Source organism: Nannospalax galili, unplaced genomic scaffold, assembly GCF_000622305.1.
Source record: "Nannospalax galili isolate Female #2095 unplaced genomic scaffold, S.galili_v1.0 scaffold390, whole genome shotgun sequence".
NCBI classification, from domain to species: Eukaryota; Metazoa; Chordata; class Mammalia; order Rodentia; family Spalacidae; genus Nannospalax; species Nannospalax galili.
The window spans coordinates 1,990,391-2,017,552 of record NW_008330777.1 but is presented as its reverse complement, the minus strand read 5'-3'; the positions used below and the strand labels follow the sequence as shown (position 1 = coordinate 2,017,552).

The window sequence follows — 27,162 nt, the reverse complement described above, 5'->3', positions numbered from 1 at the left end:
TCTTGGAAGGTCTACAAAACAGCAGAGAACATCTTTCTAGATAACCAGCACTTGGGGAAGCATGAAGGAGCACATCACCATCTATATTTGTTTTTTCTAATAACTTTATAGACCCAGAGAAAACTCAAGGTTGATAAAAAAGAAAGTCCTTATAATAAAGGGAACTCTTTGCTAAAGTATCCTTTGTCAAGATGATGAATGAAGAAGAAACTTTTTCATTCACTGAACTCAAATTCTTTTTCTGAGAGTTCTCTGATAACTTCCTCCTATAATTCTATTGCTTCCTGTTGAAATAATTTGGAGATGTTTATTTGTAAGACCACTAAGAAAAGAAGAAAAAATAGGAAAACTCAAGTATCAATTTGGTAGGACTCATAGGAAAGCCAGAAGCCTAATAATATACAGATTCTATAGCCTGGTTAAATTACTGCTGGTAGAATAGAAAGGAGAGGTGCCAAGAGTTTCTAAGCTGGTTGCAAAGCTGAAAGCAAGCTGGAGAGAGGACATGGAGGAGACAGAGGTTGATGACATTCTTTTTTTTTTTTTTTTTAAGACAAAGGGTAAGCCCAAAAATGGCACAGAAAGAAAAGTTACACTTAAGAGGATATAGTAATGAGCTTCCTCTTCCCCTTTGCCCTGTGCCACCGAGGACAATCCTGGTAACCAGGTATTCACCTGACCTCAGAGGACAACTTGTGGTTTGTCTGCCTATGATGGGCATTTCTCGTAGATTCCAGTGATTTAGTGAGAAAAAAGAAAATGTAGACACTGACCGCAAAAGTCCATAGGATACCTCTGGGGTCTCTTGGAGAAGTTATATGTAAGTGTATTAAGCTTTTCTTAATGCAGAAGGAATATAGGTCTTAATATCTATGCATTTCTTCTAGGCACAAGAACAGAGAAGCAACAATCTGAAGGGGTTTAGTTTGTTTTTGTTTTTATTTGTCTTGTTTTCTAATAGCTCTCATTTTGGAGCAGAAAGTTTTCTCTTGGCTAAAAATCACTTTATACAGGATGTAAAATACTGTTAGATATGCAACTAATTAAAAGGAAAATGTATAATTCTTAGAAAGTTTATATTAAAAAAAAAGAATTTTTGTCAGGCATAGTGGTGCATGGCTATAATCCCAGAACTCTAGAGGCAGGGGCAGGAGGATCTCTGTGAATTCAAGGTCAGCCTAGTCTACATACTGAGTTCCAGACCAGTCAGGGCTATATAGTAAAATCCTGTCTCAAAGCAACAACAACAATAGTAACAACAACAACAACAACAGGTTTTGCAAGTCTAGAACTAACTTGAAAAGAACTTGAGAGCATACAAACTGATTATTTTTAAAGAATCACCAGGGGAACAACAGTGCACGTGACAAAAAATGTGCATATTATAGAAAGAATGAAAAGACAAGAAATTTAAACATTTATAATGGGCTTAGTTGATGGCTGACATTTCAAGAAAGATGGAATCACCAGAAGAAAAATTCAGATGAAGTTTGTCAGCAGTATCCTTCCCAACCAAAACATGTGGGAGAGAGCATCCCCCGTATGGCTTTTCAGCAAAGTACCAGCATTCAGCCGAAAAATATTTTTCTTTTTCATTTCCCCAAACTCAAGAGTTTCATATTCAAGTTTTCACTTCTTCCTCTAACTTAAGATTTTTTGGTACCATTAGATCCATGGGGATTACCCATGATATTTCCTGTTCAAGAAGTCATGAATGTGTACTACAACAGCATCCAAGTCACTTTTTGCCTAGAATAGGCTTCAATTGCAATGAAAACTATCTATCTAATAAAATAATACTTTTCTATTCCATGCTCTGAATTCCCACTTGATTCTCTATCCCTATAAAACTGGTTCAGCTTTCACACTAAATATCTAGAATTCCAACAAAAAACAAGACATACTCATCTTCAGAATAACTTAAAAATGGTTTTCAATTTCAGTTTGAGAAACTGTGATTATTTAAATGACTTTACTCTCATCCAAATTGAAGATTTACAAAATTCTAATGTTCAGGAAATAGTTTTATAATATTATTGATTTTAATATAAAGTTTTTATACATCTTTAAAAATAAAATCTGAGGAAGCTAAGCTTTTTTAGATATTGTTGCTTTGGGGCTTTTAAGGTTTGTATTCTTTTTCATTTATTAGCAAGTAAATACTAAATAAGAATCTCATATAAAGGCTAGGATGATAATTTATAATACAGAAACTGAATCTGATAGACAAATAATTCACTTAAGTGTTAATTTTAAAATAATTTTTATAATACAAATGGATTTTAATAAATCATAACATATTTTTTGAGTAAATGAAACATAAGAGGCAGTATGAGTTTTAGAAAAGTCATGAAATGTGAAATTTTATGAAAAATAAAAACCATTTTTCTCTTTTGGAGCCACTTACTGGGGCTACATTTGCTCATACTCTTAAAATATGCAAATGAGTTACTTAAATCTGGAGTAAAAGCAATCGGTAGAATTAGTGGGCATCTTGACTCACTCTCTGAGGATTCAGAGCAACCTCAGCCACTTCTCATGTTCACAGAACCTCATGGTCATGGTGAAATCCAACAGGTCATTCCGGCAGATGAGAGAGCTTGAGTGAAAGAACAGAAACTAGAAGACCACTATTCTAGATAGTGAAATAAATACAATACTGCAGAGGACAGAAAATAGAAACTATGACCTCTAACTCAGTTCTAGCAGCAATTAGGAAAAACAGAAATAAAATACTTAAGCGGGGTTGGAAAGTAGCTCAGCAATTAAGAGCACCGGATGCTCTTGCAGAGGACCTGGGTTCAATTCTTAGCTCCCACATACTGGCTAGCAACTTCTGTAACTCAAGTTCCAGGGGATTCTACATTTTCATCTGACCTCCAAAGGCATTGCGTGACACAAGTGTACTTACATACATGCAGGCAATACACTCATACACATAAAATAAAAATAGTGAAAAATAAATAAAAATGCCAAGCAAAAACTAAATCTTGGGTGAGTTATTGAAAAGGAGAGTGAACTCATTAACAGGAAGTTAGGTGATTATGTGACATATATGTTAAAAAGTTTTCAAATTCTATAGTTTTGTGAAATTTCAAATCTGATTTAAGGAAACAGACTGATAGAAAAGGATAATACATATTGTTGAAGAAGCAGCATTTTCTTATTTGGGATACATTTTTGTTTTGTAGTTAGTATAAAAAGAAGAACTGGGTGTAGTGCCCTATGGTATCAGGCAGTTGACAAGATGCTGCTGAAATGCTGTCATAGACAGCAAAGGCCAACTAACTTAGAATTCATAGCACTCCCTCAAAAAAGGTAAAGGATATCACATGTGATGTTAAAGGGCCTCAAACAGAGAGGAATACTGGAAGCAGGTGACCTACTAGCAAAAGCCAGTTGAATGCTCATGTTGGATGGCCATGTCATAAGATCTGTAGCTGTGGAATTAAGTCGCTGCTTACTAGGAACATTATAAATACCCATTGCAATAAGCTTGGCCTTAAATGTGTAGTTGTTAGAATTGACTTCATGCCTTCTTATATATATTTTGCTGTCTTAACGGACAAAATGCCATATGCTAGTTGCTCTTTACTAACTTTGATTTTCTGCATAAATATCCAAGGAAATAAATGGTTCTTGTTTTTAGAAGAATGGTTTCTGTTCTTTGTTTTTTAAACATTAATATTAGGACTCTACCTGAAGACCTTCTCTCACTGCCTCCAGAATATAAGGTACCAAAGAATAGTTCCAGAGATCCATGAACCACACTCTAGAACCTTCTACATCCATGGGACAAGGAAGGAAAAGTCGAGGACCTGAGAAGATACAAATAACAAAATATTTTTGAGAATTATATTTACCAATCTAAGCGTGTATTACTAGAAAATTATAATCTTAGCCAGCTTATCATTATTATGTTTACCAAAGACTCAAAGCCTTGGCCTCTCCTTTTCACAACTATGAACTATTAATCTAAAGCAAATCATAGAATGAAGAGAAAGAACAAAGGTTACAATCTGGTCCTGTTTGCAAACAATGTAAAATTCAGTTGACTGATGTAAACAATGTAAAACTATTAACTACAAATGTCATTACATGCAGAATTGGAATCATTTAAGTAATCTGACCCACGGATAGAATTCTTGCTAATCTATCCTACATCTGTAGTGAGTATGCATGAACTCTGAAAAGGGAAAAGCACTTCTGCATGTGCTACATCAGAAGGAATGAAAAAACACACTGCTGTACCCATAAAACAGAGTAACTCTTCAAAAATGTGAAATACTAAAATTATTTATGTAAGACTGTTATCTATAACTAAAGTCTTCTCTCACAGCCAAATTTGATATGAGCTTTTAGTTAAAATTTGATTTCTTAGCATGAAAATAGGTGCCTTGACTATTTTTTCTCTGAATGGTTATCCAAGTTTTAGATATTTTCAAACTTGCTTTTGTAAGCCATAATTGTTAGATACAATGGAATAACTGGAGATATACTACTCAGAAAAAGACAAAGCTTTAAAGAAGAAAAAAAAATCCTTTCTCTTTGGCAGATTTGACAATACTAGCTTTGCTTGTTTTATACTCCAGTGTGGCCATCTTTACCCAGTACTCTCAGTGACTGGGAAATGGCATATTGTAGTTTTGGAACTCACCAATGGTAACGTCAGAAGAACTGTGTGTTTCCAAAAAGCTATTGAGATGATGCCACGTCTTAGGAATCCACTCTATAATTTTTACTAGGTCATTATTGCGTATGTTCCTTTCAATTTCCATCTCTATCAGTTTCCTTCGAAGATACCTGCCTAAAAAACCTTTTACTGGTTCTGTGTGGTTTGCACATAATACCCATCTACAAAAGGAAAATAAAATCAGGATATTTAAATTAAAATTTATTTGAATAGTAATTTTCATTGCAATGTAAACAAATAATGCTTCCATACTAATTATTGTCCACGATTTAATGCGGTAAAGGATTAGGACATCTGTTGCCTTTAGAGTTACTATGTAGTGAACTCTACTTTCCCATCTAAAGAGAAGTCCATGTGCATCAGCAGTGAGGGGAGGTTACATGCTGAGTGTGCTTCTCTGAGAGAATCACAAATCCTGGAACAGGACCTCTCTTCACATTCCCACTTAGAAGAAAAGTGCTCTATTTTAGTCAGGTAAGTAGTGAGCAGGAAAAACACTTTTTTTTTTTTTTTAAAGAAACACTTTTGATTACAGGTTAAAGATCACAGAATTTCTGCTTGAAAAAGAATTTCAGGAGACGTGAGAATTATCCTCACATCACAGGTCACTTGCCAAGAAACAAACGGAAAAATAACCATCAAGAGCTGACATAAAGAAACAGCATCAACACAGGCACACACACACACACACACACACACACACACACACACACACCCTCCTTCAAGTTAACTTACCTGAAATTGTGATGCAGCTCTAAATTTGGTGATGAAGAAACTCCCTGATTCATTGTCCCAATAATATAAGGACTAGGAAAAAATGAAAAATAGATTTAGATGTACTACAGGTCTTAGGAAACCATAAGTAAAGACTATTGCATTTTAATATTAAGCTTTAAGAAAGTCATTTTGCAATGGTTAGCCAGAAAATGACTAATGTAAGTGAACTGGAAATTTCTACTGGAGATTCTAATTTGAGCTCTAGCATTGAGGCAAGATTTTTTCCCACTCTCTGAAATTTATTTTATAAAACAAGGAGAAGTATAGAATAATTACAATAGTCTTGTTTACTCTAACATTCTGTGCTTATCACCAAACCTCTTTAGTATCTCATAGTTATTCTAAAAGTTCTTAATAACATGATAGGATTTTATTCTTCCTTCAACCATTACTTTATGCAGATCAATTTGCAATACTTTATTACTAACAAAGATTAATTATTTAGAACATACGACACCATTAAGGTCAATGTCATTTCTGTTGTTATGTTCTATGCGCCCTTTCTGTAGTGGTTAACGTCCAATGATGTTTAGTGGGTTTTCACACTGGTGTACACCTTACTTAACCTTTCCTTTTAGTCTAAACTTTAAAAAACATGATATTATAGGAGGAGCTATATATGAATGCATTAATGTTATCTCTAGAGGAAGGCTGAACTTAAATTTTTATTTTAATTAATTAAGTTTTATTTTTTGAGAATTTCATATGTGAGTACTGTACTTACAACTTTTTCACAACTCTCTCCTCCCACTCCAAATCTTTCCACATCCCCTCCTCACTACCTCTCAATTTGTGTCCTCTTGTTTAATGCTGTTAAACACACATGCACACACACGCACACACACACACACACACACACACACAGCTTACTACGTCCATTTAGTGTTGCTCATAAGTACATGTGTTTGGGGCTGATCACTTGGGATTGGATAACCTGTTAGTGAGCTCAGCCCTGGAGAAAACTGATTCTCCTTCCCTGTAACCATCAATTGCCTGTAGTTTTTTATCTAGAGGTTTAACGTTATAAAATTTCCTCCATCCACACTGACATGTCAACTGGTGATGTCATTATGCAGGTTTTGTTTAGGTAGCCACATTATTGAGATTTCATGGGTGCAGCTTCCCTGTTATGTCTAGAAGACATGATCTTGCAGCGGGCATCCTGGATTTCTGGCTCTTGCAATCTTTCCAGCCTCATCTCCTACACCTCAGAAAACTTCAATTTTGATAGAGACTGAGAATAAAAACTAGTTAGAACTTTAATATCTCCTTTTAGTTATTACATTCCCCAAATTCAAGTATTCCACCACTGATATTGGTACTCTAGGCTTCTAGCATGTCTGTAGAAACTAACATTATCAAAGAGGAACCAATGCTTCCATAAAAATTCCTTGGACATAGCTGTGAATTAGAAGATATTCTAAAGCATATGTAAAGATTTTGTGGAGATATAATATACTATTATGGGGGTCGCAAATCAATGGCATCCAATGTAAGTCTTAAAATACAAAAAGGTAAAAGAAGCAGATGACATCACTGTGTTTTTATACTTGATTATTCAAAATATTTAATAAGCATACCATTTGTTGTATTTACAGTTGAGGAAACCATTGAAGATATCACTCAAAGAGCCCACGTGATGAAGATTATCAAGAATTATTACAATGGGAAGCTCAACACCATTATTATCAGCACTGCACTGTTCAGCCAGGTTAGCTAGATATTGCTGTAGTTCCTATAAAATAAAGAAAAATATATCAAAGATGAATCTAATCCACTGGAATCAGGTCATATTTTGGGAATAGCATACTGTATCTTCCATCAATTTTTAAAATATTTTTTCATTTTAAATATTTTAAATTTATTTTTATGTGTATGAGTGTATCGTCTGCATGGATGTAAGTGCACCTGTGTTGTGCAATGCCTGTGGAACTCCAATGAGGGCATCAGATCCCCTGGAGCTGCAGTCACAGATGGTTGTTAGCCACCATGTGGATGCTGGGAATCGAACCTGGGTCCTCTGTATAGAATCAAAGCTCTTAACCGCTGAGCCATCTCTCCAGCCCCTTTATTTATTTATTTATTTATTTATTTATTTACTTATTCACTGAGACAGGGTCTTCCTTTAGCCCCTGACAGCCTGGAACTTGCTGTGTAGAGCTAGGCTGGCCTTTATCTCACAGAGATCTGACTGCCTCTGCCTCCTGAGTGCTGGGACTAAAGGTGAGAACCAACAGGCCTGCCCATCCAGTTTTTAAAATTAAAATTCCCAAGACTGTTTTATTCTGAAAAACAGCTGCAAAAAAACCACTTTTAAAACTCAGAAGAGAATTTAAAAAGATAAATAAAAGAGAAGGAAAAGTAAGAAGACTTCATTTCTTCAGCAAACATAAAACTGTTAGCGAAGGCACATTTCAGTGGTTTCCTCTCAAAACAAAACTCAAGTTTTAGAATGGAGCTTTTATGGTAAACTATAAATATCAAGTCTCTATTTTTGTTTGTGATATTTCAATAAAGCAGATTTCTATCAATTTTATAATTTCAATTATAGACTAAATGCAAAATGGCACCTCTTAGTTTTCTTTAATACCTTTAGCAATTCAGTTCAATGCATTTAGATGATGAGTTGTATCCAACAGAGGGCCCTAGGACTTGGATTCATGTGTGGATAATAATTTGTAGGCAACTGCTATAATTTTAAGCAGAGATAACACTTCGTATATTTCACTGGGTCATTTAACACAAGTACTCAGCATTTCCTGAGCTTCTTGGTTCTTTTGCAGGTATTAATTCTGTCTAATGACTTTGAATATAAATACGATAACCAGTTCTCTGATTGACTGTTCTCACAGATGGGTAGGTCAGAAACAAAATTAGGTTTCTTAGAATTATCCTAATCAGTAAGAGCATTTCCATAATATTTGCATATTTGTGATGCTATTTTCAATTTGTACATCTTTCTCAGGGTTAAAAACAATTCCATGATCCCAATTTCTGGGATCAGGTAAGCACATTAGCCACATACTACTAGATAGTTCCTCATTCAGCTATAAGACAGGGTAGAGAATTAAAACTAGAGTGGATGAAACAATGACCAAGGCAGTGCTGCAGCATTTAGTAATAATCATTTAAGTTTAAATACAAAATCTATTAAAGAACTAAAATACTATTTGATACTAAAAAAGATAGTGTGAAATAGGATAAAACCACTCATTACACGTTGCCCAATGCAGAAAATATAGAGAAAATATATTTAAAACTAATGAAGAGCCTAGAGAATTTCATTTCCATTAAATTTAAAAAAATTATCATTATCCAGATATATTAAGTCATCCATCCACTTATAAAGTTGCCATCATCTTAGACCCAGACACGGGATATTCAGAAAGGACAAAGAACTATCCCTGATACTGTAGACTACAAGTAAGTTTTAACATTTATTTTCAATTGTATTAAGTACTTTTCTAGACATAGATATTAGAAAAGGCAGTCTGGGGCTGGGTGTGGTGGCCCACATCTTTAATCACAGTACTCTGGAGGAGGTAGAGGTGGGAGGATATCTGTGATTTTCAGGGCAGACTAGTCTCCATAGCAAGATCTAGGCCCACTGTAGTTACAGGGAAACCCTGTCTCAAACACACACACACAGACACACACACACAAGTTGTCACATGAAAGACTTTTAATGATAATTCACCTAAGTATGATGCCATGAGTATATTATATGTTTTGAGAAGTCAAGAGAAGAGAGTTAACCTATCAGGTAGATAGATATTCAAGATAGTTTTCTGGAGGTGGTAATGCTAGAATGTAGTAAATAATGTAGTGTATACACACAGCACAAATGAACTTATAAAATGCAACATAAATAATATGGCATGAGAGAGAGACTAAAGAAAGTCTGTATAGGGTGGTGATGGTGGTGGTGGTAGTGGTGGTAGTGATGGTGGTCATGGTGATGGTGGTGGTGATGTTGGTGGTGATGGTGGTGGTGGTGGTAGTAGTGGTAGAGGGTGACAAGTAGTGGTGGTGATGATAGTGGTGGTAGAGGTGGTGGTGATGGTGGTTGTATTGGTGGTGGTGATGGTGTTGGTAGAGGTGGTGGTGGTATTGGTGGTGGTGATGGTGTTGGTAGAGGTGGTGGTGGTACTGGTGGTGGTAATGGTATTGGTAGAGGTGGTAGTGGTATTGTGGTGGCGATGGTGTTGGTAGAGGTGGTGGTGGTATTGTGGTGGTGATGGGGTTGGTAGAGGTGGTAGTGGTATTGGTGGTAGTGATGGTGTTGGTAGAGGTGGTGGTGGTATTGGTGGCAATGATGGTGGCGGTGATGGTGGTGGTAGTGGTGGCAGTAGTGATGCTTATAGTGGTGGTTTATATAAGAGAATACAGTGAGGAAAAACATTTAGAATCTAAAGAACCAAAAATCGAAGCTGGAAATATATGTATGAATGCTTGATATATTTTGGGAAATCATAGGGACACTACTGTTGCAGGGGACTATAGTACATGGTCCTGGTGTGTATAATAGAAAAAAAAGAGAAAAGACATTGGATTCTCCAAGAGGAAGTTGCAATGTACCACATGACAAGTGTGAACCTATGTATTGTTTGCTTGTCTCTTGTCAGTAAAGGAGAACAATTTGTTTATCAAAGTAAAGACAGATTAATAACGAAAAAAGCATTCATGAATCTTACTTCCTAGAATAAAATGTTAGGCACATACATTTATAACTATAATTAACAGTAAAATAATATTACTTGTATAGATCAAAGGTTTTGTTTTACAGTGTTTTAAAATTACTCACAGCTTCTAGAAAAGACTTTCAGTGGCAGTAGTATTTGCAACTAAAACTTTATTTTTAGAGTTAGATAATATTTTGATGTTTAAAAATGTAGGAAGAGCTTTCCAAATAGGGAGGAATAGACAAAGTCAGAAACATCAAAATACAGTGTCCACATAGACAGGCACAAGTTTCTGTACAAATGTACAGAAAGCTATGGCCATTCAGGAGTTCAAGTAGATTTATGCAAAGATGTTTTACTCAAACCCTTTGGGAAGTACTTTGTGACTCTCAGTCCAGTTTGTGGGGATGAAAATCTTAGACCAAAGTACTGATGCATTTGCACTAAGCATTTACTGTCTTTATCAAGTTAGGTAAAAGAGAGAAGATGGTGAAATTACCAGACTGACAGGACAATGACACAAACCCATGTCTGTACCTTGACATCAGCACAGTCAGATGAGTACGTGATCATGGGTTTCTCAGGTTTTGACTCTAGAGACACTTGACAAATGCATCTGCCAAGCTGAGTTTTCTGATCTTTTCCTACCTAACATTCCAAGTGGCTTCAGTTGGCCACATACTCTTTACTAAATCCATCTCCATCCTTCTGGGCCTGGTATATCAAATGTTACAAAGTGTAATTGTTTATGTGTTCCCTTCTCAATCAAAATATTCCAGCTGGCAGCTTGAGGGAGGGCTTGAAGTGTGGGAAGAGGAAGAGAATATAAAATACAGGGGTACCCAAGACATGAGAAGACTTTTCTTTTCCCATTTGATGCTTTATTATTTGATTTTTTTTCTTTTGAGTCAATAAATGATTTTTGGCTGTATCTCTGCAGTGTTTTCTATGGCAAAACATAAAACAGCAGCAATTACAAAGCTCCTTTTTTTTCAGAGAAAGGATTTATTATTTCATGCCTCATTACCATTTTATTTTAGTAAATCCACACTGCTCACAGCTACCTCTAACACAATCTTGTCATTTTCTCTTCTTTTATATCGTCCTCTTACACCCACCTCCCCCAAAATAACTGTGTGGATACTCTGTCAACCAGGAAAGACTAAGCTACATTCTCTGGCAGTGACTCTGCACACAGCCTAACTGACAGCTCATTCATATCTAACAACCTGAGGAAACAACCAAAATATTTTAGCTGGATTTTGTGTTTTCTTGATAAATGTCCCATGGTCTGTCCATGGGTATCTTCCTATAAATGCTTTATAGCATCGTAAGTTCCATTTAAAAACTCCTGAGAATCTGCCCCCCAGCAAGGATCTACTTAATACAAAAACCGAACTGTCTTAATAATATGGTTATTGTTCTTCTGAAAAAGTGAAAAATAAAAGTGTTAGGAATATTTAGTTAGAAAAATTTAATAGGACAAAGTATTAAGAATTTTTCCAAGAAGTAAATCATTAAAAAAATTAAACTCAAAAGAATATATAGAAATAAGTAGAGTTTAATATGAGCTATATTTTGTCAGTGGAGGTGACCTGTTTTCCTTTAGGGTGTAACACTATATTCCAATAAGTTTAGAGTTGATCTATTTAATTCCAACCTTTGTATTAGATGATCTTTAATTTTATCAAAACACTTTGGTCTTCTCTTGTAAATCCTTCTTACTTATTTTCTAGCCACTCTTTCTGTTTTGTTTTGTTTTATAAACTACAGAACTTGGGCAGAGTTTTGGAATATCGACATTGAGAAAAAGCCAAAGACTAAGGGGATACCCAGGAGACCTCACAGTCTTTCATCTTTTTGGTTGAAAAGAAAAACACACTGTGTTAAAAGGCTTTCATGTACAGATAAAGAGAGAGGATCACAGAAGGCATACAGTATGCAGGTGGAAGCAAACAAACAGTTGTCCCTTCCTACTTCAGCTGAGAGAGGAGTCAAGTATTCCACCTCAGGTTTTCTGTCTCTCCTCATCTAAGTGACAATGGGAAATTCAATCACAGTGTGAATAATGCTGAATTCCAAAGAATTATTACAAATTCACGAGTTATATGAATTTAAGTTTAAGACATAGTATTTCACTTAGTTTATACCACTGTTTTCTTTGAAGACAGTTATGAAATAAAAGGTATATGAGGGAGTGTGGTGCTATGAGGGTGTATTTGCAAGAAAATTTTCATTGGGAGCCAGGGCTATGATTAATGACATAAGGAAACCTTAACTGTGTTTGCTACTTCTTATGTTTTGTCTCTGTCTTTTTATATATCCACTTTTACCAAAAAATACCTCTATTTCTCTCTCTCTCTCTCTCTCTCCCCTCTCTCTCTCTCACATACTCTCTCCCATTATCTCTCTCTCTCTATTCTTTTAGTCCTTACCACAATTCTACAATTCCCCTTATTTTACAGATGAGAAAAAAATGAAGCAACAAAGGAATTCAGCAATGATCCCTAAATTTCTAAATGGTCAGACTTGATGAACTACCTAGGGTGAGAAGTTTTTACTTATTTAGTTAAAAGTTTGGTTTATTTCAATAATCCAATAGGTTTGGGAATCACATTAACTTCTAAATATCAGCAAATCTGAGGTTTTAGGAATTTTATATGTTTCTTCTAAAAGTCACAAGTGTTAAAGTGTTTGTTGCTAGTTGACAGGCTTTTAGGAAGTGAATGGATCAAGGTGTTGTTAATATTATTAATGATTTAATCCACTGATGAGTTTATACTGATAAGCTGTTCCAAAGGGACAGTCAAAGAAAAACTTGTCCCCAGAATTTCTTTTCTCATTTATGGCTGCTGTCAGGTGAGCAACTTTGCTCTGTCATGACTCTGTTTCTATGATGTTCTACCATGACAGTGTGTCATAGCAAGGGAGCTAGCTGACCGAGAACTAAAACCTCTAAAACATGGGTCAAAGCAAATCTTGCCTTCCTGAAGTTTATCTCAAGTATTTTATCACAGTGCCAAGAAACTGACTAACATAGTAAGAGACTTGATGAGTTAAAATCATCTAACCAGGGTATTTAAAAAAAATGTAGTATGGCCTTATGTCAGTTGCAGTTTCCCAAGACAGCCTTAGGTGGCATCGATTTGGATTTTAATAAGCAGAACTTGTAAAACTAGCTTAGTGTTATGAATATATTAACCATCATCTTTCTTTTTTAGTACCCTTTATTTTACCAGTATATGAGAAAGTACTGGTTAAGATTTATAGCCTTTCCTGCCAATATAATAAGTGAAAATGTTCATTTTGATTAGTATGGCATATTAGCACTTAGTCAGTGGCAACATGTAACATTGTTCAGTATCCAAAAGTTCTTAAACATAGTTTCTATAGAGCTATGGTATAAACAAATATCTGCATTGCCAGAATTCCTACCTCAAATACTATAGCTATATCCAAACCAATTCCTTTTCCTATATTGCTCCCATTAATTTCCTATTTATTTGCTGATGCTCAGACCACACACTGTCTTTTAACAAAGCCTGGCTCACTCCTCAAGGAGTCATTTCCCCCCTTGCTTCTACAGCACCACATACAGATCTCTTTCTAACACTTTGCAAATGTCTAAGAAATCAGCAACAGAGGTTCTACCATTGTGTTCTACATAATTCCAATGCCCTTCAGAGAAGATGGTAATTGAAAGAGAAAGAAAAATGAACTAGAATGAATTGTTAAAGTAATTGAAAATAGGGGCTGGAGGGATGGCACAGCTCTTAAAAGCACTGGCTGTGGGCTAAAATGATATCTCAGTGGTTAAGAGCACTGGCTGTTCTTACAGAGGACTTGGGTTCAGTTCCCAGTATCCACACAGTGACTAAGAACCATCTAGAACCAAGTAAGAACCAACTAGTTACTAGTTACCAACTAGTAACTCTAGTTGAGGGGATTCAACACCTTCTTCTGGCCTATGCAGACATTGCATGAATGGGTGCACTAACATACATGCAGACAAAACACTCATAAATAAATATATATAATATGCTTAAAAATAATTAATAGAAAACAGTTTTCCTCAAATTGATAAAGTGAAGTTCATCTACTAGATTATAGTTTTGGTCAGTGGAAGACATGTTTCTTGATGACAAAATGGAAGTCATATAATTTAAATTTTGATTGCTAAAGACACTTATGGATAAATAACAGTTGTTCTATAAGATTCTGTAACTTACCTTACTTGACTTGTGATCCACATTAAAAGTAGCAATTGCATCCTCTGTTTTCTTCCTTCCAGATTTGGTTATTACATATTCAGCAAGTTTATTTGCTAAATAGGTCTTTCCAGTACCACTTGGTCCTGAGAGTATAATTCTGTGATGCTCCATCAACAAGTTAAAGTACCTTTGGGTAATTGGTTTAGGAATCAACGTATCAAAAACAAAACTATCCAAACTGTTTTCTTCTACACCTGAAGGAAGAAATGAAAGGCATAGCACATCTTATTTTGTTATACAAGTCAGAATTAAAAATATGCTGGGGGTTGGAGGGATAGCTCCGCAGTTAAGAACATTGGTTACTCTTGCAGAAGACCTAGGTTTGAATTCCAGCACCCACATGGTGGCTGACAACTGCCCACAACTCCAGTTCCAGGAGAGACAATGCTCTCTTCTATCCTCCGGGGGAATTGCATGACACGGATGCACTTACACATATGCAAGTAATATAGACATACACATAAAATAAAAATAATAAATAAAATATTCAAAAAAATATATGGTATAACACTGTCTCTCAATTGGCTAGTTCCTGCAAGGGGCAGGGCCTGCCGCAGAGTGTGGACTTGGTGGGGGCGGGGAGATGTGCTGGGAGCCATCTTGGGACAGAAGCTGTGAGCTGAGGGTAGTGCTCGTGGCATGGGGAATGCACCAGCCCTGCAGCAGCTGAAGGACAGAATGGACCGACTCTTATGGTCCCAAGGCAAGGTCGCTGGCCCCTGAGGCTTGAGCGAATGCTAGCAATGACTATGGGCGTGGCAGGGTCTGATATGGCAGGCTCTGAGCAGCAGGTAGGGCTAGGCACTGGGTACTCATTCCTTTGTAAGTTAATAAATGCACATAAAGATTTGTTATGTGGTTTGCTTGATAGCACAGGAGATCAAGAGGGAATCTGAGTGACAAACACAAAACAGAGATTTGTTGATCCTAGGAATATAGTCCTTGTGAAATAATTTTCTAGATCCTTCTAATTTGCAAGCATTGGTTGACATTTTTGAGACAAAATACATTGGTGATAAGGCACAGCAAACATCTGAGCTGCTTTCTTTAGGTGGTTAGTTTTGTTCAAAAGTGCACAGTTTAATATGAAGTGTATATGTCCTTTCTCTTTCTCTTCCCCTTACTGTCTTTATTACCTTCTATCTCTCATTACACGTCACAGCTGTACAAGCACTTAAGCTTTTGAAGACTACAAATTGTGTTATTTGGTAAGGAATTAAAAAGAGAGCAACAGTAATTCCTTTTACTAATCCAATTACCTTAATTGTAAAAGCAAATATTGATGAATCCGTCTATTAACCCACAGTTTATGGAGATGCTGTCTTATGCTTGTACATATACAAACAAGGAACTACAGGGGCAAGTGTCTGCTGGGTGTTCTTTAGCTTTAATTGGTCAAATTATCCAAAGCAAAGGAGACACTGTCTCATCCCTGGTTCTTAGCATCCATTCCATATCCCCAGGAGATATTTATTAATATATCCAAAATATAACCAAGAATATAACGGTTCAGAAAAAATATTTTCTTTGAAAGTGCCTTTTGTAAAAGATAAGAACTAGAGAAAAATCTCAAGACTGAAATTCCTTAAGTCAACTGTCTTTCTATGAGTCTTAGTGACTCTACATAATTGTATTCTAGAACTCTAAGTTTAATTTCTTAGGATTTTAAGGTTTTTAGTAGGAGTCAAAAATTTTAAGGAAATTAACATGACCATTTCATATTTTATGCCAAAATTATTATGTTATGTAGTTTATAGATTTATGCAAATTAGAAGGGATATGGGTAAAAACTGTGTTTTTCCTTTTACCTTTCAGATTCACAGTGATGGTGTTATTATCTCCAACAAGGTATCCACAAGGCAGCAGTTCAGGCACTTCTAGGTTATGGGATCTAATTAAGTCTCCTATACAGTAGCTGGCAATACAGTCAGAGCTCAGACCAAGACTAGAGGATGTATCAATTCGGAACACGTATTCCTAAAATGGTACACACAAAGGTAAGTCAAAATCATCTCAATTCTTCTGCAACAAATAAAATCCCATGGGGGATATAAAGTTGGTTGTCAAAATTTTTGACATGGGATATTTAAGAACAATTGGATTAAACAGGACCAGGAGAGAACATTTTTCTTGTTTAACATGGAGGAAGGAAAAGCAGGTGTGTCTATGTTATTACAGCTAAGGAAAACATCAAAAAGGGAAAGCATTATGAAAATTAATTTCAGGCTATCTTCGACAGCTTACCTTAAAGAGACGTCTAATGACACCATCTAAGACATCCCACTTGGTTTTTCCACTAACACCAATGGATCCTATTAAGTATGCCTGAGACTTCTGGTCCTTAATGAGAATAGAATGAATTAAGATCAACATGTTATCATGCTTTATTACCATACTTTCTATTATAATTTAATAATGTAGTTTATGTTTAAGATTAAAGGACTATTAGCATATAGGTTCTATGGGAATGATTATGCATGGTGAATTATATATAACAAAATATACCCCAGAAAATTAGTCAACTGGCCAAATAAATAACAGCCAGAACAATGAGAAGAAAGGGATTGGATGATGTGGAAGGTCAAGAGAAGCTGATGCATGATGCACCCAGAAGAAACAGAATGTGAAAGCATTGGGGAGAATTGCCACGCATATTGATATATTGGATATACTCCTGAGAGGAGAAGCTTCCAAGGAAGATAATAAAACAGAATAGATCTAGGCCATAGATACTCTAGGATTTCCTAGAGTATCTTAATATTTTAGGACTTTATCTTTGATACATCTAACACTTATATTTTAATTTTTAATTCAAATTTAAAACCCAATGCAGTGTTAATAACTAAATTATCCAGCATAGTATGACATTTATCTATTTGACTTTATTAGAAAATGTATGAGAATTTGCCAGAGAAACTTACTGGACTCATTATATAGCATACTTAAAAAAAATAATGGCTTCAAATCTTTATTATTTGTAGGATGGATTATTGAGGTGTCTCTAAAAATATTAGAATTAATCATTTGTAGCTTACTTGGAATATCTTTTTTGTTGAGTGGAGATAATTACTTGAAATACCAATTATGATACCAATAGGTGGATCAGCTAATATATTATAATCCTGGTTTCAATCATCTAGTGTCCAATGAAGGATAGTAGAGTAATCACTGAATCAAATATTAGAAGCCATGGATTCTAAAAAGCATAGAGTCTACAACTTCATTAAGAAATGACACTCATGGGGCTGAAGAGATGGCTCAGTGGTTAAGAGTACTGGCTGCTCTTGCAGAGGACCCAAGTTCCATTCCCAGCACCCACATGGCAGCTAACAACTGTCCGTAACTTCAGTTCTAGGGGACCCGATGCCCTCATCTGACCTTCAAGGGCACTGCACACATATGATGAGCTTACATACATGTAGGCAATACACTCATACACATAAAATACTAAATAAAATATTTTTTTAGAAAGAAAAGGAAATGTGACCCAGGTAAATCACTTAGCTGACTCAGAGCCTGCCTATACTCCTTTATCTGATTTAACCCAATCAGTGTAAATGATTCTCACCACTTGGAAAAAGCAGGCACAAATATGCAGCTCAAACAGAAAGTTCATGACACTAGAATCCTTGTGACATTTTCATAAGTGCAATATCACCTTTTAAAATTAAGTACTCCAATTATTTTAAAACTTTGAAGAATTTTACTGGTGCTTAACAAAAAAAAGTCAATTTTACTTACAAATATATATTCTGGGCTACTAAGTAACAATTCAATTTAAAATGTCCTTTGAGCTTTAGGAAAGAGAGTCAAATGCATTCATTTGATGATAATATTTGAATCTAGAGCATTAGTTAATTTCCTGATCAAATAGAACTATGTTTAAAAAGGTGGACAAGTAGCATTAATGGAATTTGTCCTACTGATCTCAGTAGACTGTCACCTCTATGATCTCTACATTGTTTATTTATCACATAGTCTCCTCTTTTCATAAAGATTGCATTAGTACCTCTAGGGACATGTTCCTACACAACATAACACTACCTATGACCTTTAGGTGACACTAAAAGACTATGGTGAACAAGATGCTTACACCAAAGAAAATTACTATCTGTTTTTCAGTTTCAGAAATAAGGTAAGTTGGCAACTAATACTGTTTTCGGAGAGTGAACACGAGCTAGAGGTAAGGCATGTTTCTAAGGGCAGGGCAAGGCCTTTCTTTATTTCCCCTATCTTTTCATCTTACATAACAGAATCAGCTGGTACCAATGCAAAGACTCCATTAGGATACTTTATTAGAACAAGCATTCAGATATATGATACATATAACTGATAGGAATACTCATTCTTTACTTAAAGAAATTAAAGAATTACCTTTGCTTGACCATAGCCCTTGCTTATAGAGACTATAATTTTCACACTGCGGCCATCCTTATGTCCAGTGGTATCACCAGCATCGTCTAGCAAAATATCTACAAATGTTAAAAGAAACAGAATCATTACAGACTAACATTTGCTCAAATTTCTGTCCTGTCCATCTTTTCTCCCTCCTACTTGTTAAAGATGGTTTAGTAGAATCTGCTTCACACCCTAGTGTAACCAGTTTGAAAATACCCCACTTTTAAGAGGATGGATTATGAAGTTGGACTAACATTTCAAATCTAAGAATTTATTTCTGCTTCCAGAGATCTTTAACCACATGTTGGTCCATTGCCTTTGGATGAGAAAGTAGGTTCTTTTTTTCTATTACAGATATGTTTGAATAATATCTAATATTCATTTACTATTATAACTGTAACAAACTGAAAAGCAATTGGCTTTTTCTATCCAGACAAATACCCATGCAATTTATGAACTACAAAGATATGGAGATTGCAATAGATTTTTCGAATGAAATTATTTTCAAGCATTTGGTACACGATGCATCTGTGTTGCTATTTGCTTATACCAATCATGATTAGGTACTGTCATTAACTTTTAACCACAGCATTGTACATCCCTATAGGATGTCCATCGGTCATTTGTCTCCTGCACCCTTTATGCTAACAGCTTCAAGACCAAGGTACTGTTTCTAGGAATAGTCCAATCGTTACAGAAGAGTGCTCAAGCTCGCTAGTATTTATAATACCAGCTTTTAAATGAGATTAAACATTAAATTTCAAAATATATTATACCAGATTAATGTCTAATTTGGAGAATTATCATGGAAAACTATCTCACATATATGTTTCCCTTCAGCAATGATGCTATTATTCAGCCATGCTTAATATGAAGATAGTGTTCTGTGGATGAAGAAAATTTAGTTATGTGCTAAAGAGCGCATGTGCCTGACTCAACTGCACTGATAATAATTTCATAGAAACAAATGCTGTGTCTGTTAAAATCAGAAAAATTTAATAAGATGACTTCTGAAAATGGAACACTTATATTTTGCTCGTTTGTTTGAGACACAGTCTCACTCTGCATCACAGCCTTGCCTGGAACCTATGGCAATCTTTCTGCCTCCTGCATGTTGGGATTATTAGCATAAGCTACCACACCCAGTTGGAAAGGCTTCTATTATAATGATAACAACAAAATATGTTATTTAAAAAAGGAAGCAGGAAAGAGGTCTAAAACCACATCATTAATAAACAACTTTTAGAGCTATAGTAAATGGAATTTTTGACTGGAAATTGTATTATTAATATAATTACACGATTATTGCACCTAGGTTGCACCTAGGGCCTTGTGCATTCTAGACAGGTATGCTACAATTGAGTTCCACCCCTGCCCTTTCCATCACTGGGAAGTATTAGGTCACAAAAATAAATACCTTTACTAGAATTTAACTGTTTTCCTAGATCAATAACATTATAGTGTTTTATTCTTCATCACCAAAGGGAACTAAATGTTAAAACAACCCACAATTTTCAGATTGACTAGAAGAGTATGAAACCCTCAGTGGATAAATCTAATTGATATTTGAAGAGGTCAAAATGTTTATCACCCTGAGCTGATGATGACATGTTGTATTCATATCCATGTACTGAATTCCTGTAACCTATCCTATAAAGATGCACAAATATTAGCTTAATAAAAGGTCTTCCTTGAAAATTACTTTGATTCTATTGGTCCTAGTTTCAGAAGTTTAGAGCAGTGTACCATTGGCTGTTCATATCCAAATTATTATAATTCATGACTGAACTTCCTCTTCAGTGCTTTGCTCAATTGCTCTTGAGTATTCATAAACATCCAGCAAATACTTACTAAGAATAAAAGATACTAGAAAATAATCTGAATATTGAGATAAATATCAAAGTAAGAAAAAAATTTCTGTTCTTCTGGAACTTATGTTTTCAGCAAGGTAATTTCAGAATATGCAGGAAATAAACAGGACAGTGAAAGGAAGGAAGGGACAGGAGAAAGTCTAGACAGAGCAGAGCTTCTGAAAAGCTTTCCTGAGGAGGTAAAGTCTGGGATATGACCAGAAGGCTAAAAAGTCCTAGGCAAGTGAATGGCCAGGAAAAGAGTTCAAAAGCTGAGATCTTAAAAAGGGGGAATGATCTGCCTATAATTCCAGTACTTGTGAGTCAGAGGCAGGAGATTTGGGAGTTCACGTCCAATCTTGGATACGTGATGAGTTCCAGGTTAGCTGCCTAGGTTACTAGGCTACCTACATAAGACCCTGACCCTAAAATCATATACACTGAAAACAAAATGCTAGGAAAGTTCCAGGAACATGTCCATGGTAGAAGTAAGGTAGAGACTGGGGTTGGGGGTGCAGGGGTTCTCTGCAATGATGTTGTGTAAGTAGTTGTCTTTGGAAAGGGACATACCCTATCCCCTGGTCCACATATCTGCTCTAGTTTTCTTTAGAATAAGCCATTCACATCATATCATACTATCTCTTAAAACCTAAGCTTAAACTACAAAATTTCTTCTGAAAATAGTGGAGTAAACACTTACAATTAAACAAGTCAATGCTGCCCTTGTCGTTTGTATAGATACTTACTTAAAGAAAAACTAATATCACAGCTAAAATTTCAAGCAGTGATCTGGGTTTAAATACTTACTAGGTGCATGATCTTGACAAAAATGAGCACTATCACTTTTATAAGACTTGGTTTCCTCATGTATAAAATGGGGTGGGAAAAGTATCCATTATGTAGGATTACTGAGAACATAGGAGGTGTTTTTTAAATATTCTATGTTCCATGTTTCATAAGTTTTACTGTCCAAACTGTCATTTCTTTCTCTGTGTGCTCAACATTCAAACTCTCCTCTGGGCAATAGGATGATCACAAAAGGGCTCAGTCTGGGTTTTCCCTTGTCACTCAAAGTAACAACTCCCAGGGAAAAACACCAATTTCAGATCATGGGTCTGCTGTCATTTTTTAGTGGACTGTAAGTCGGTCCAATTTTTTTTCCAAATGTTTATAAACATTATTGGTCTAATTAGAAGATGCTGTAATAGGCCCTTCAGATATATAGCAAAAGAAAGTGTCTCTTTACAGCATATGCTTTATATTATGAAAGGATATTAAAATAGAATTGAAAGAATTCTGACTTTTATTTGAAGATGTTATTTATTAAACATATAATCAACATCATTATGCTATATCATTTTCCTTATCTATCTCTTCCTCCACTATTCCTTCCACATGTCAATGTGATTTAGGGGAACAGATCTTAGTTTTCCAGCACTAGCTACAGTTACCCAGGAACATGTATAGCGTTGATTTCCATCGCCATCTGGTGGTATTGCTAGGCAGTTACCACAGATTCCCCACGTAAACAATTCTTGAGGAAAATTCTATATCCATGATTGACTGTCACAGGAAGAGCTATATTTTGTAATTGAATAGTGCATCAGATATGAAGATGAAATTATGTCATATGATTCTGTTTGAAATTGAATCAGAACTGTACCAGTGTTCTATCATTAGTATGCTGAATACAATAACAGAATCCAGTGTGTTCTCGTTTGTTGAAAATTTAATAGAGCTACAGACTGGGTGATAAAGTAGCATTATGTTCTCCAGCCAACATCATGAAGGATTGTGTAGTCAGACTTAGAAACTGGCTTTGTACACTGAAAACTCCATTAACTGGCATGAAGTTATTATTGCTATATTCAGAGCGCTAATCGTTGCTGACAATATTTATTATTTGCTTGTCTCATTCATAATCAGGGAGGAAGTACTTCACAAGCACGAATGATTTTTTTTGAAAATGATTAAGAAAAAGCTATCTCTTAAGATTTTGTCTCAGAGAATGTTCTTTTCAAATAATAAAATAAATTTATACGATAAAGATATCCTGCTATTTCTGAGGATTGGTTGGTGTGAGCATTTTGAAGAGAAGTAAGGTTCTCTTGATTTCAGACAGTTCCCCATCCCTGCAGAGATTGGGGCACGCATGCACACTGAATCACCTGAGGTAACAGACTCTGTGATGTTGAGGTTGTTGAGCGAAAGCCCTAAGGACTGGCGCGAGGAAGAAGAGGACGCAGTGCTTGAGGACTCGGAAGGAGGCCGAGCAGGTTTTGCTGTGTTTCCACTTTCAGCTTTCAAACGGTCGTTTTCAGCCTTCAGTATTTCAATTTCATTCTGTTGTGAAGATGGAAAACATGAGACTTCCATAGTTTGAGTAAATGATACCACAGTTTGTATCGGGGTTAATTAGTATGTTTGTTAATTATTGTGGTGAAATGTAAATGAGGGAATATAAATTATAAAAAGTGAGATTTCATTCTGAAGAAATTAACCTTTTCTCTATCTCTCACATATGTGCATCCCTGCATTCATAAATATAGACACAATTACTACTGTCGTTATTTATGGTACTTGGAATTGAACTCAGGCCTCACACATGTTAGGCAAATATTGTATATTAAGCTATATCTCCAGGCCCATTATTCAAAAATCATACTTTTAAGAACTTTTTTGTACTAAGTATATAGCTCAGTATTTGAGTGCTGGGCTTACATTTGCAAGATCCTGGATTCAATCCCAGGTCCCGCCCAAAATGAAGTTTTTCATGATTAGGTTTCATTTAAATTAAAATATAATGAAGGGGCTGGAGAGATTGCTCAGCAGTTAAGGAACAGCTGGCACTTAATCAAGAGGACCAGAGTTCAGATTCCAGCACCCCTGGAACAAGCTGAGTATCCTGTGCACACACATTTGTATCCCAGCTCTGAGTGGTGTGGAGGCAGGAGTATTGCTGTGGCTTGGGGCTTCCAGGTTACCTAGAACATGAGCCTCAAGTTCCCGGAGAGATCCTGCCTCAAAGAAACAGCCAGAGAGTGATAAGAGCAAGACACATGACACCCTCTTCTGGCCTCCCCAAGTTTACACACCACACACGTTTGTGTGCATACACTCACAGACACATAAAATCAGCCAACCAATCAATCTTAAAGAGTATAACTGGATTATTTCCTAATACTGCTTTTAAAAATATTTTATTTTTATTTTTAATTATGTGTGTACTTGTGTCTGTGTGGAAGGTTTGTGCATGTGAGTACTGTGCCATGGGGGCCAGAACAGGCATCTGGAGTTACAGGCTTTCGTGAGTTGGTCCTCATGGGTGCTGGGAGGCAAGCTCAAGTCCTCTGTAAGAGCAGCAAACAGTTAACTGCTGAACCATATCTCTTGCCCTAATACTTATTTTTTAAAAATCATAATGGACTCTCACAGGCAAGTAATGCCATTTGTATTTCTGTGAATTTGTGGAATGTAGAAAAACTGACAAAAGCTAAAATAACTGTGGGGAATTTAAAATTTCTTTAGATCCTAACTAACAAAAGAGAACTTTTTTTTTGTTTTCTTCAAAACAGGGCAGGCACCAAGGTCATACAAACAAGAAAAGCCTTTTCATGAATATATACATCAGAAAGCAAACCTGCTCCACAATTTGGTTTTCTTATGTCAGAAGTCCGTGGCACCAAGTGATCACTGGTTTACAAGAATAGAATGGAAACTCGGTCTGAGCACAGACTGGTTCTGAATTTAGCCGTTAGATGCTTCTGGAAGACAGAAGCTTTCTTTTTGCAGATGGCATTCTAAATCAGTCTTCTATATTCGGGAAGCTCATGCTGAATTTCTCTTCCTTCCTCATTATATTTGCTTTTCAATAGAAAATAGGTGAAAATCAGATTTCAAAAAGAATATTTTTAAAAAGCCAACAATGAAGGTACCTCGTGGAAAATTAAAGAAACAAAAATCGTGGTTGTTTCTCTAATGCTTCCTGCCTGAATCCAATCACTCACACAAGTGTCTTGAATGGTCCTTGAGTACAACTGGCCAACTTGCCCTCCCACTTCCAACTTAGAGTGGAGCAAATTCCCCATTTGGTATTAACAGCTGAGCTGCAAAGACTGACTAAATAGAGCACCTTAGCATGGTGGTTTTAAAAGTGGAATGTGTTCTCAGTAAGTAAGAGAAGAGAAAAGGCAGCCTTCCTATAGCTCCACTTTGTGGTCCAAAAAAGCTGCTCCACAAACCTGCATGCGGTTCATGGCTTCCCGGATCTGATCAAGATGATGAGCTGAGCTGAGGGCCTCCAGTCGTATATCTGTCAATTTTAATTCCTTTTCTCTGAGCTCGCTCTTGAGCTGCAGAATGATCTCTGCCTCAGCCTCTGTGCATTCGCAGATCCTGAAGGAAAACCAAATACAAAATCGGTGGTCTGGAGACATCAGCGGATTAAGAAAAGCAATGATTCTTTTAAAGGCTGAACTGTAGTAATATCAAGCAGGTACAGGAATCACTTGCTGCTGGCAAAAGCTAGAGCAAAGGAGAAAGAGTTTCACCAGCGCTAATGCAGAGATTCAAAACTGAAAATAGCTATCTTTTCTTTTAATCCATTTTCTGAAGTTTAAAAACAGTCTAGTATTATGGGATAGAAAATCATCCTTAAAAGCCCTGGTTGCTGATATGTATAGAAGGAAAGTCATAGCGTTGCTACACTGCATTCTATACTTTCTAAGGGATTTCTGTCTCTGTTTACAACATGAAGTGTTCCTTTTTAAAAGCCAAAGTATAACCTCTTCAAAATGTTTTCTTCTTTTTTTTGAAAACCTATGCAAACAATAACCCAACTTGCCTCAATACTGCTATTCAGTTACCATGAAAATCCAATATAAATTTCTAGAAAATACTTCACAGAAATTAGTTTTGGACATTTAAATAATGGATAAGTGTTATATAATCTTTCTTTTGAATTCTGAAGACTTAGGGAATCAAAGCTAATGAAGCTAAGTCACAGACTTCAGCCCACACCAGCAGGCTAGCCAGAAAGTATTTGAAGGTCATACACATTAGATCCTTATTGCTTTGTTTTGGTTTTGTTAGAGAGCTTTGTTAGAGGAAGGCTGTCAAGAGATTTATTTCTATTAACTAATATCTTTGCCACTTAAAATTTGATGACTTAGGTAGCTGATCACAAAGTGGCAGGATATGCTTTTCCTTCTGATCTAAGTGATGAAATTATGTAGCCAAAACACAGTGATTCTGTTTTCTGTGCAGTTCTATGATATTCATTGCCATTAGACATACATGAAAATTATATTTTAACACTAAAACAAATGAAATCATCTCTTCAGCTACGCTTTGATAGCCTATGTTTTTCTTATAAAAAGATGGGCTGCTATAGAAATAATATATCATCTAGCAGAATCAAAGACAAATGAATTGTACATTTTTGGGGGGGAACCACAATTTAGTTGAAAAACAAGGAGCTATTTGAGGTTGTGCCACATGCAAGGGATTTTAGAAAAGGTGGGAAGTGAACACTGCTAGGTTAGAACCTGGATTTTTGCAGTTTCATGCACCACACTATTTTACCGGGATCTATGCTTGTAGATCACAGGGCCATTTTGTCGTTTCTTTGGTGGCCAGACAAGGGGTGACCTGCATGTATGCACAGTTGGACAGACACACAGATAAATGCAAGCAAAAAGAATATTGATTTAGAAAAGGGGAGAATGAGCTCAAGAAATATTACATACTTAATATAAAAAAATAAACAAATATTGTCCACCATTCCCAGCCAGAATGGAAATGGTTGGTACAAACAAGAGCCTGGTACTTATGCGAGTGCACCTGATTGCATTTAGGACATAACCATGGGCTTGGGTGGAAGTACTTTTTTAAAGTAGGTTGTGAGAAAATAAAAAGAAACTAGGCGCCATGAGTGCTCAGGGGCCCACAGCCCACTTGTTAAAACTTAACAAAAACCAGAACCAGCCTTATCAAAAGGCTGCAGGACAGGCAGGCTCCGGTCAAGCTTCACAGATTAAGCCATAAACAAGTTTTACAGACAGAACTCCTGACCACCCTGGGGGCCCGATACCAGGAAATCTTCTGTGCTTCTGAGGCCACCTCCCATTTAGCAATCCTACTTCCCCTCAGCCCCGGCCCTTACCCCATATCTCTGCATACCTTTGAAATTACTGGTGAAATTACTATGTGTGTTTGAAATTAACCAATAACCGCACTTCTGCTTCTGTACCCTGCTTCTGCCTTATAAAAAACCCCTGAACTCAACCTGGGGCGCGCAAGTCCTCCGAGGAGACTCTGTGCCCACAGGTACCTGTGTCCTAAATAAACCTCTTGCTGTTGCAACCCAAAGACTGACTTGTCCTCAGTGGCCTCGCTCTTACACCATAATCCTTTGCTTTTGCATTTTGGTGTGTTGGGTCCTTGGTGGTCTTTTTGGGGTCCAGTGGATGAGGTACAACAGTTATACTTTC

The 27,162-nt window shown here is 36.2% G+C and overlaps 1 protein-coding gene across 8 annotated transcripts in view; it reads right to left on the bottom strand.

Annotated features, from left to right (window-relative positions):
- Positions 1–27,162, bottom strand: part of Nav3 (neuron navigator 3) — an 838,810-nt gene that overhangs the window by 7,071 nt on the left and 804,577 nt on the right. For all 8 annotated transcript variants that reach the window (XM_008852044.2, XM_029555554.1, XM_029555556.1 and 5 more), the window contains 10 exons: positions 24,913–25,066; positions 22,840–23,014; positions 18,798–18,895; positions 16,668–16,763; positions 16,232–16,400; positions 14,382–14,617; positions 7,051–7,205; positions 5,429–5,500; positions 4,658–4,854; positions 3,700–3,818 (listed from right to left, as the gene is read on the bottom strand). In XM_008852044.2, the coding sequence (XP_008850266.1) occupies positions 3,700–3,818; positions 4,658–4,854; positions 5,429–5,500; positions 7,051–7,205; positions 14,382–14,617; positions 16,232–16,400; positions 16,668–16,763; positions 18,798–18,895; positions 22,840–23,014; positions 24,913–25,066 (1,471 nt within the window). The remainder of the gene's footprint in view (positions 1–3,699; positions 3,819–4,657; positions 4,855–5,428; positions 5,501–7,050; positions 7,206–14,381; positions 14,618–16,231; positions 16,401–16,667; positions 16,764–18,797; positions 18,896–22,839; positions 23,015–24,912; positions 25,067–27,162) is intronic.